Source organism: Arachis ipaensis, chromosome B03, assembly GCF_000816755.2.
Source record: "Arachis ipaensis cultivar K30076 chromosome B03, Araip1.1, whole genome shotgun sequence".
In the NCBI taxonomy this organism is placed as follows: Eukaryota; Viridiplantae; Streptophyta; class Magnoliopsida; order Fabales; family Fabaceae; genus Arachis; species Arachis ipaensis.
Window position 1 is genome coordinate 77,704,417 of NC_029787.2, and position 11,347 is coordinate 77,715,763.

At 40.0% G+C, this 11,347-nt stretch overlaps 1 protein-coding gene across 1 annotated transcript; it reads right to left on the minus strand.

The window, feature by feature from the left end:
• On the minus strand, positions 4,515-5,484 carry LOC107633292 (leucine-rich repeat extensin-like protein 5). Its single transcript, XM_016336934.1, has 2 exons — positions 5,122-5,484; positions 4,515-4,916 (listed from the first exon to the last, which is right to left on the minus strand). The coding sequence occupies exons 1-2, from the start codon at positions 5,482-5,484 to the stop codon at positions 4,515-4,517; spliced, it is 765 nt and encodes a 254-aa protein (XP_016192420.1).

An 11,347-nucleotide genomic window follows, 5' to 3' on the forward strand; every position in this document is an offset into this window, starting at 1 on the left:
GAGTAAATAATGGATGCATATGCCATGTTTGAAAAGAAAACGCATGAGTGAAGTGAGATAGAAAAAAGAAAATGGGTAGAAAGGTTGTATTGTTATGTGTACATAGGTGATGTAGGATTAGGTGAACACTCAAGCTAATCAAGGAACTAATTCTTTAAGTCCACTTAACCATAATTCATCCTACCTAAACCCTAGCCCTATTACATCCCTCTAAAGACCTCATAATACTTGTTATTCATGCATTAAATACTAGTTGATTGTTAGATGACTTGCAAATCTTTGAAAAGCATGATAAAAGTAGAATTGAGTGGTTATACCCTAAACACTGAGCGAATTGAGTGGATACACATCCGGTGAGGGGTTCGATCGCTCAATTCTATGTTCTTACGCCTCATATTGCATCTTCATGCAAGTTGTTTAATTGGATAGTTTTGATAACTTCAATTCAATTCTTGAGATATTGATCTTAGTGCGTGAACTCTTTGCATTGGCCCTAAAGTTTTCTTGTGATGGATTGGAATTTCATGGTTTGTTTCTACTAACTCTCACATAGTACATATTGGTGATTAGCCTTAGGATAGTTGCATGCATTTAAGTAGTATATAGCATGAGGACATGCTACTGTTTAAGTATAGGGAAATTGATGAATCCATATTTGATGATGATTTTTTGTTAGAATTGAATGGATTTTCATCATATAAACTTGCACTTATTCCCTGGAATAGCATGTTGTTGAACTTTCCTTCCAAATTATGCTTGATTATGAAAATATGCTCTTTTGTGCCTGATGAGCGGATAATTTATACGCTTTTTGGCATTGTTTTTAGTATATTTTTAGTAGGATCTAGTTACTTTTAGGGATGTTTTTATTAGTTTTTATGCTAAATTCACATTTCTGGACTTTACTATGAGTTTGTGTGTTTTTCTGTGATTTCAGATATTTTCTGGCTGAAATTGAGGGACTTGAGCAAAAATCAGATTCAGAGGTTGAAGAAGGATTGCAGATGCTGTTGGATTCTGACCTCCCTGCACTCAAAATGAATTTTCTGGCGCTACAGAACTCCAAATGGCATGCTCCCAATTGCGTTGGAAAATAGACATCCAGGGCTTTCCATAAATATATAATAGTTGTCTCTAAGATATCCATTCGCACCCAAGAACATGATGAATGTGATGATTATGTGACGCTCATCATCATTCTCACACATGAACGCGTGCCTGACAAACACTTCCGTTTTACATGTAAACAAGCTAGAATGAGTATCTCTTAGATATCTAATACAGAGGACCGAGTTCGAGATATTAGAATCTTCGTGGTATAAGTTAGAACCCATGGATGGCCATTCTTGAGATCCGGAAAGTCTAAACCTTGTCTGTGGTATTCCGAGTAGGATCTGGGAAGGGATGGCTGTGACGAGCTTCAAACTCGCGAGTGCTGGGCGTAGTGACAGACGCAAAAGGATAGTAAATCCTATTCCAGTATGATCGAGAACCAACAGATGATTAGCCATGCAGTGACAGCGCATTGGACCATTTTCACAGAGAGGATGGGATATAGCCATTGACAATGGTAATGCCCTACATAAAGCTTGCCATGGAAAGGAGTAGGAATGGTTGGATGAAGACAGCAGGAAAGCAGAGGTTCAGAGGAACGAAAGCATCTCTACACGCTTATCTGAAACTCTCACCAATGAATTACATAAGTATCTCTATCCTATTTTAATTATCTTTTAGTATACTATAATCTCTTAATACATTTGAATCCGCCTGACTGAGATTTACAAGGTGACCATAGCTTGCTTCAAGACGACAATCTCCGTGGGATCGACCCTTACTCACGTAAGGTTTATTACTTGGACGACCCAGTGCACTTGCTGGTTAGTTGTACGAAGTTGTGAAACAGAATTAAGAACATGAACGTGCGTATTGAGTTTTTAGCACCGTTACCAAGGAAGGAATAATCACGATTTTGCACACCAAGTTTTTGGCGCCGTTGCTGGGGATTGTTCGAGTTTGGACAACTGACGGTTCATCTTGTTGCTCAGATTAGGTAATTTTCTTTTTGATTTATTTTCAAAAATTCTTCAAAAATCTTTCAAAAATAAATTTCCTTTTCTTTTCGAAAATCATTCTAAATTTTTAAGAATGAATTCTAAAGTTTCAATATGGTATGTTGAATCTTGGCTGGCCATCAAACTTTAGACTAACCTGGTATGATTCCTGGAATCTTGATTGAGGACTTTGTCAATTGCATCTTTTTATCTAAAAATTTATGCATTTTTCGAAAATTCATGCATTCATAGTGTTCTTCATGATCTTCAAGTTGTTCTTGGTAAGTCTTCTTGTTTGATCTTGATATTTTATTGTTTTGTGTCTTTTCTTGTTTTTCATATGCATTTTCAATTTGTTAATGTCTCAAGAATAAAAATTTTTAAGTTTGGCGTCTTGCATGTTTTCTTTTCTTGAAAATTTTTCAAAAACAAGTTCTTGGTGTTCATCTTAACATTCAAAGTGTTCTTGGTGTTCATCTTTGCATTCAAAGTGTTCTTGCATATTTTTCTTGTTTTGATTCATAATTTTCATGTTTTGGGTCATAATTGTGTTTTTCTCTCTCATCATTAAAAATTCAAAAATAAAAAAAAATATCTTTTCTTTTTTTATCTCAAAATTTCAAAAATTTGGATTGACTTTTTCAAAAATTTTTAAAATCTAGTTGTTTCTTATGAGTCAAATCAAAATTTCAATTTTAAAAATCTTATCTTTTTCAAAACTTTTTCAAAAATCAAATCTTCTTCAGTTTTTTTATGATTTTCAAAAATTTCAAAAAAATTATTTTCAAAATCTTTTTCTTAATTTTATTTCAAAATTTTCGAAACTTAACTAACAAGTAATATGATTGGTTCAAAAATTTGAAGTTTGTTACTTTCTTGTTAAGAAAGGTTCAATCTTTAAATTCTAGAATCTTATCTTTTAGTTTCTTGTTAGTCAAGTAATCAATTTTAATCTTAAAAAAATTAAATCTTTTTAATTATATCTTTTTAATCATATCTTTCTATCATATCTTTTTAAATCATATTTTTTCAAAAATATGATTTTAAAATATCTTCTCTAACTTCTTATCTTCTTATCCTTTCAAAATTGATTTTCAAATCTTTTTCAACTAACTAATTGACTTTTTGTTTACTTCTTATCTTTTTCAAAACCACCTAACTACTCTTCCCTCTCTAATTTTCGAAAATACCTCCCTCTTTTTCAAAAATTCTTTTTAATTAATTAATTATTTTAAATTTTAATTTTAGAGTAAAGGACATTTTCATCCCTGACCTTTTTTTTTTACGGACATTTTCGTCCTCAAGCAATGAAAAATACATTAAAGCCCCTGACCGTTAAAAAACGTGGACATTTGTGTCCCTCCGTTGATTTACTCCGTTTCCACTCGACGGAAAAGGCTGAGGTGGCACAGGTGGCGCTGAGGTGGCATGTAACGGAGGCCACGTGGCAATGGGGCAAAAAGTTATAGGACATATAAGTCCCTGGAGACGAAAACGACACCGTTTCGTCTCCTCCCCCAATCTTTGAAATTCGTCTTTCCTCATCCCTGGTCTGCACAGTGACGGCGCAGTGTAATGGGGAGTTGTGGCAGAAAGGAAATTCCTCCTTCCATGGCATCTGAAGGGGTATCATCCAGCTGGAGAAGAGGTGGAGGTCCGGTGGCCTCGAGCTCGCGTCCTAAGGAGAAGGACAGCAAACATGGCGTCTCACCAAAGTGCTTCTGTGGAGAAAACGCAGTCCTTTTCATGTCGAAGACCCGAAGCAATCCGGATAGATTATTTCTGGGCTGTCCCTTTTACAAGGTATGGAAACGAAATATGATGCACGTTTGGTTGAAGATTTGTTAGGGTTACTAATTTTTAGGGTTTAAATTATGTGGGTTGATTTGCTGCAGGCAAGACAACCGTATTGCAAATTTTTTGTGTGGCTTGATGAGCATGTTGCTGGACTTGGATTGATAGTAACAAAGTATATGGGAGAGAAGGAATTTATAGATGTAGAAGATGATCAGAGGCAGTAGGACATGGAAATGAGGATAAGTTGCTTGGAGAAGAGGATATTAGCTCTAGAGATGAAAAGAAAGCCAATAAGATGGTGTATCTGTGTCATTGTCATTGTGTTGATTTTGTTGTTGTAAGTTGTAAGAGTTGATAAATGAATCAAAAAGTGTGTAATATTGTTGCAGCAATTATAGGTGATTTCAGTTTTATTTATATGAATGATGATTGTATTGCCTGTACTTGTTGTGTAAGATGTGGAGGAAATTAAAATTGGTTCCCTAATACATAACATACCATTGCATTAGTCATCCAAAAAAGTTGTTTAGTTAACATCCATTTTTATCTGACCCACAAAGGGTGTTCAAAAAGTATGGGACAGAAACATAAATTGTTTGTACTACTTGTCAACAACCGTTACATAGACAAAAAGTTATCACAAAAAGCACTTAATGACAGTAGTCTTCATTCTTTCGAGTCCTTTGTTTTTGGAGAAGCGGGTAAGTTTTGGGGTGGAGCTTCTTGATTTGAAGCTGCAGATGGGATGGTTGATGGAGTTGGCTGTTGTGGACTAGTGTTGATTGTGGATGCAGCGATTGGAGCCGGCGGCCTGAAGATCTTCTGCTTTGGTCTGAATCTGGACTGTTGTGGGCGAGATGTGTCATTGGCTTTCGCTGGAGGTTTAAATGGACGACCTATAGTTGGGGATGGTGGCCTGGTTTGAGTAGTTGTTGGCACTGGAGGTGAAATGATAAGTGTGGATCTTGTCACCCTTGTTGGAGCTTGAGGCATAGATGGATTACTTGGGGTAGGTGATTCCATAACAGTGGGGTTTGGGGAGCTGACTGGTTGGCTGCTGGATGCATCCTGCAAATATGCATGTAAGATGTGAATAGAGTAGTAATATGAAGACAGATTAGTCCCTAAGCTTAGTAGTACAAATACAGAAAAGTCCCTGGGCATATCAGTAATCAGACATGGTAGTCCTTAATTATTTCTATACTAAGACAAATTAATCCCTAACCTTAGTAGTACTAATACTAAGACAGATTAATCACTATAGGGTTCTTACTTCTGAACCTGGAGCAGATTGTGACAGTGGAAGCACAATCAGTGACTGAGAGGAAGTAGCTGCTTTCTTGCTAGGGTGCCTTGTCTTCGGCTTCCAGTTTGGGTTGGAAGGGGCTCCTTTACATGTTTTATAGTTGTGACCCTTCTCACCACACTTGCTGCAGGATACAACGAATGACCTTTTCAGTTTTCCTTCTTGCATGAGTGGCTCAGCCGGATCCTTTTGCCTATTATGAATCTTTGGCCGTCCAATTGGCCTTTTGATAATAGGTGGGTCTGGCTTCGAGAACTCAGTTCCAACCCAAAATTCTGGACTTGGAACAGACTTAATACAGTGTGCATATGTTCTCCTGATGGACTCCATGCATAGCTAAGGGTGAACATAGTCCTGAGGGGTGTCATGTCTCTTCCTTATGGCAGCAAATGCATGTAAGCAGGGCATGCCTAAGGTAATGCAGCGAAGGTTAGTAATATAACCAAAATAACAGTAAAGGGAATTCAAATCAAAATAGCAATGAAACTGGACCAAGTACTGTACAGGAGTTACCAGTCAGTTGCCATCGATTGCATGAGCAACTGTGCCTAATGAGGTCCACATCCACCATAATTCCTTTCCGAGAAACCTCAAACCTCTTTCGTTCATTATCACCAACCCATTCAGCCGTCCACTTGGTGCTTAGGTTTAACAGCTTCTCCATCCTCTTTTCCTGAACTGGTGCTAGCCTCCCCGAGTGATTCTCCAAGACCCGTTTATGATTCACCATCCGCCTCATGAGATAGCATCTGATCTCTTCACACATGGTCAGGATAGGCTTATAGCGATAGTTTACTATTTTTGCATTAAAAACCTCACACATATTGTTTGTGAGGTTATCCACTTTTGGCCCATGGGAGAAGTAAGCCTTCACCCATGTCTCAGGTTCAAATTTGCTGAGGTACTCCTAGGCACCCTTGTTAACTGTCTTCAACTTCTCCATGCATTCCTTGAACTCAGCAACAGTCGTGCACCTGGCACACTCCCACACAACTTGTCGAATGTACAGATCCTTGTAACGATTGATGAAGTTTTTCCACATATGCATAACGCAATTGCGGAGCTTAGCGTGTGGCATAACCTCCTTTAACACAGGCAGCAAACCCTGGCCACAACATAATCAACCACACAGCAAGGAAATTAACCAAGTATGTAGCAATGAATATCATCAACAAATTATAAATGATCTAAACCAAGTAGGTAGCAAGGAAATTAACCAAGTATATAGCAATGACAATAACCATAAACTGGAGTTACCTTCTGTTGGTCTGATATGAAGTTCCAGCCATGGTTAGCATCGTCTCCTATGTCCCCTTGCAGATTGGTCAGGAACCACTTCCAGGCTTCCTTAGTCTCAGCCCTGACCACTCCATAGGCAACAACATAGAATTGGTTGTTTGCATCCTGAGCAACTGCTGCTAGAAACCAACCACCGTAATATGTCTTCAGAAAAAGCACCCATCTAAATGCAACAGGGGACGACATCCATCTTTGAAACCTTGTTTGCAGGCATCTAGGCAAATATATAGTTTATCAAAAATAGGGGGACCATCTAGAATTGGCATGAGCTCAAGCCTGGCTGATGAGCCTAGATTGCTCCTCAGTATTTCCTCACAATAATCCCTGCATCTCTTGTATTATTCCTTTTCATTTCCTTGGATCTTCTCCCTAGCCTCCTTCACTGCTCTATAAACCATTTTAGGATGGGGACAGAGGGCAAATTCCTCTTTAAGAAAATCAGTAGCCTCCTTTGTATTCATGTGTGGTTGGGTGGACATCCGTTTTTCAATCTTTTTACTTAGCCAGTGTTGATCAGCAGCGTTGCTGCCTAAATCCCTCGCACAATTGTGTTCTGGATGGTAGGTCTTCACTTGATAACACTGCAGACTTTTGTTGTATGACAAGTGAACCAAGTAAGGGCACTCCTTATCCCCACACCCCACTCTCACTCTCTCTTTGTCATTTTTTATCCATTTCACTTCCCGACCCTCAGCGATGAAAGAATCTTTAACTACCTCCTTGAACCTGTCTACAGTGGCAAACCTAGTTCCTAGCTCAAACCTGTCCTCACCATGAGCATACTCATCATTAAACTCTGGAAATTTTTCACCTCTGCCTTCATCATCAGATGATATGGGAGTATGTAAGCTTTCAGACTCATACTCAAACATTATCTCCGCCACCTCCGTTGGGAGCTCACTGACATAAAACCCACCCCCGACTGTATAATCCGGCTGGACATCAGCTCCTTGATCCCCTGCTTCACCACGTGCATGAGTCACATTCCCACTCCCTTCCCCTCTTTCATTGCCTCTTGTGCAAAATTGTCTTTTCTTCTTCCCTTGCTTCTTTGGTGTAACTACCTTCTTCCTAGGAGTATTTACCTTCTTCTTAGGAGTAACTACCTTCTTCTTACCCTTGACACCTCTTTTCCTCTTCCTAGCAGTGACCCCAACATTGTTGTCACTCTCATTGCTGTCACTCTCAATTCCAGCCGGTAGAGGTTTGTACAAGACGTCCTCTGTGCTCTCATACCCGTCATCAGATGAAGAGGAAGAATTCAGTTCCTCTGCAGTTTCATCCACCTCCCCTGCAGTATCTCTGTCCTGGGTAGCATCCTCAATAACCTCCGGCTCGTCGACAGGATGGTCAAAGTATATATGGAACTCACCTCGCCCTGGGTGCTTCATTAGGTTCTCTCTCATTGCGTTGATCCCGACATCCCCAGTCAATATGTTCATCCCGGATTCAAATTCAGTGCTTGATGGATCATACCAGTATACTGCCTTGTATGATTGGTAGCCCAAACCCTTAAATAGTGTCACTAGGTCTCCGAAATTGACAAAGTCTAGGTCCATCTCAGGGAACCTCTCCTCCTTTTAATTCTGATAAACCATTTCTCCACCAACTCCTCTTACGAAGTTCCCTCCATGATGAAAGACTGGAACCACAAACACGTCAACCATCTGAAATTGACCAGTGCAGAACTAGGATTAAAAAAGGAAACAACACAACATATGAAAGATACTACATTTCCCGAACACAATCCCTCCCCCTAATCCTACACAGCATGCAATACACCCCTTTTTCACTTTCTTTCTTACACTCTAAACATGCAAACACATTGCATTCCTAGCTAAGCATAACAAACTTACCTTGTGACGAAGACACTAGCCACGACCTCAGACGAAGCTTCTCCTCAGCCTCTGCCACCAGCGATCACCCCTGGCCTTTTGCTCTTCTACGTGTTGTATGTTTTGGAGGGAGAAATAGAGACGAAGAATTTTGATCGTCTTTGGGTTAGGGTTTTCCGTAATTCTCTCACTCAACTATGGGTCTTCTGGGTATTGTATATGGGGATTCAACTGTGTTGATTGGGGGAGGAGACGAAACGGCATCGTTTTCGTCTCCAGGGACTTATATGTCCTATAACTTTTTGCCCCATTGCCACTGGGCCTCCGTTACATGCCACCTCAGCGCCACCTGTGCCACCTCAGCCTTTTCCGTCGAGTGGAAACGGAGTAAATCAATGGAGGGACACAAATGTCCACGTTTTTTAATGGTCAGGGGCTTTAATGTATTTTCCATTGCTTGAGGATGAAAATATCCGCAAAAAAAAAAAGGTCAGGGACGAAAATGTCCTTTACTCTTAATTTTAATTTTATTTCCCCTTTAATTTTCGAAAATCATCAACTCCTTTTCAAAAATTATTTTCGAAAACTTCTTTCTCTCATCTCCTTCTATTTATTTAATTACTTACTAACTCTTCTCTTCATCTCATATCTCTGCTCCTATCCTCACTCTTGTGTTTGGATTATCCATTCTTCTTCACTCTAATTCCCTTTCTTCTTCTACTAACAATAAGGAACCTCTTTACTGTAACATAAAGGATTCCTCTTCTTTTCTTGTTCTCTTCTCTTTCATATGAGCAGAAACAAGGAAAAGGGCATTCTTGTTGAAGCTGATCCAGAATCTGAAAGGACTCTGAAGAGAAAACTAAGAGAAGCTAAATTACAACAATCCAGAGACAACCTTACTGAAATTTTTGAACAAGAAAAGAAGATGGAAGACGCACCTAACAACAATAATGCAAGGAGGATGCTTGGTGATTACACTACACCTACTTCCAAGTTTGATGGAAGAAGCATCTCAATCCCTACCATTGGAGCAAACAATTTTGAGCTGAAACCTCAATTAGTTGCTCTAATGCAACAGAACTGCAAATTCCATGGACTTCCATCAGAAGATCCCTATCAGTTTTTAACTGAGTTCCTACAGATCTGTGAGACTGTTAAGACTAATGGAGTAGATCCTGAAGTCTACAGGCTCATATTTTTCCCTTTTGCTGTAAGAGACAGAGCTAGAACATGGTTGGACTCACAACCTAAAGATAGCCTGAACTCTTGGGATAAGTAGTTGCCCAACGCCTTGCGGGGGGCGTTGTCGGCCGGTTGCCTGTATCAACGTAAGATCCTCCCTACCCGACTGCCCGATAACATCCACGTACTTATACGCAAAGCTGCACTTCCCGCGCTATTCCGTGGTTCAGTAAGAGAAGGCAATCCCTTCTCAATACCTTACCGGGCCTTGAACAAGAACGAGCCGTGGGAAAGTCCCCATCGACCTTCAAAGCAGCATTTAACGCCTTTTTGAGATAGGTGAGAACTTTATCCACTAGAAAGAGAATTACCAGATACGAATACAAATAGAGTTGGAATCGATAAGCCAAAAGCTTTCAAGTTAGCTATAGTAAGGTCTGATTACAGGAAGAGCATAGGCTCGACCGATAAAGAGATCTAAGGCTTCTTTGAAGATCGAGGAACGGAGTTTCGGACAATTATGCCATTCGGAAGAAGTCTTCTAAAGAGGGAAAGCCTGTTACGAGTAAGTGGAGAGGAAAGATCTCCAGAGATTCTTAAGGGCGGACACTTCACTTCAAGCTCCGTCTATGATCGGCTTGCTTTCTCGGTATCGGCGGCTACGCTTCGCTCTATCGCTAGTGAAAGAAGATAGCAATTTAAGTCGATTTACTTAGTTAGTCGGGACTTGCTTCTTAGCGTGCAGTAGAGGCTAGCTTTCCTGTAGTAGAGCGTGGGGAGAGTGACCATCAGGGCCTTGAATAGTTTATGAGGATCTTGAATTATACAGTGCCCTAAGATCCCAATCCCAGATCACAGAATTTCAAGCGAATGGCTTTTACTCAACCTCAATTCATTCAGTTAGGACCTCCCCTTATTTCATTTCTTTCCTTGCCAGCGTGAGGAGTCAGATCGGATTCATGCACTTGCATGGAATCTGGGATAGTGGCTATTGGCAGCCTCTCTTGGCATGAGCACTAGCATCTTATCTTGCTAACATTGGCTTTTTCCTAACATAACAGCGGCTACGCACCTTCTCCCTCACTTCAAGGAATTAGTACCTTGACTTTCTCCCAGAGACATGCTTTAGACAGGAATTCCATCCCCTCTAGCCAAAGAGAGGTTTTTCCTAGTACTTACTAGAGGACTGCTACCAAGCATTCCATCTTCAATCTCCTACGGGTATAGAAAGATTAATGGCATTAAGAGCTACAAGGGAATTTTTTTTCAGAAAAAGAAAAGAACCATACATAGAGGAGCCTTAACGCCCTTTGGCACACTACTGACTATATACCTATGTTGTAAGTTTTAGGATTAGCCCTAAAGATGCCCAAGGGTAGAAGAAGGATAGATCTTACTAATTATGTCCATTCTTTGTTGCTGCTTATCCCTTTTAGTTTTAGGAAGTAATGGTGCCATCTCCCGCTAGACCAAGCGAGTGGGAGGTTTACTAGTTCATTCATAGATCTTAGAGAGACTACCTCTAGCTCTATGATTGAGATTAGCTAGCCTTAAGCTCTTCCTGCTTCATTTCTTTTAATCACCCACGCCCCGGGTAGCGATTTGAGACTTCTCTTGAGCCTACTATAGCAATCGATGTGGAAAAAGCGAGTGAGATCTTTGCTTTATTTACGCTTTAAACTGCTGCTTTACCATCATTCGAATCATCTGACGATGAAACGGCGGTATGACTGACGTTAGTACACAACGAGTTAGGTTGGGGAAGTATGATTCAAAGGCTAAATCACTGGTTGTTGAGAGGTCTCTGTCAAGAAAAAGCTAGTGTGGGTATGGAATAGCTCCTCGAGCAAAGCGAGAGGATTTTCCAACCACAA

What these genes read in the sequence shown, in the direction of transcription:
- LOC107633292 (XM_016336934.1), bottom strand. Translation starts at nt 5,484, where the DNA reads ATGGAGTCCATCAGGAGAACATATGCACACTGTATTAAGTCTGTTCCA. An exon ending in AATCTGCTCCAGGTTCAGAA is followed by an intron (nt 4,917 to 5,121) that starts GTAAGAACCCTA and finishes GCATATTTGCAG; the next exon opens with GATGCATCCAGCAGCCAACC.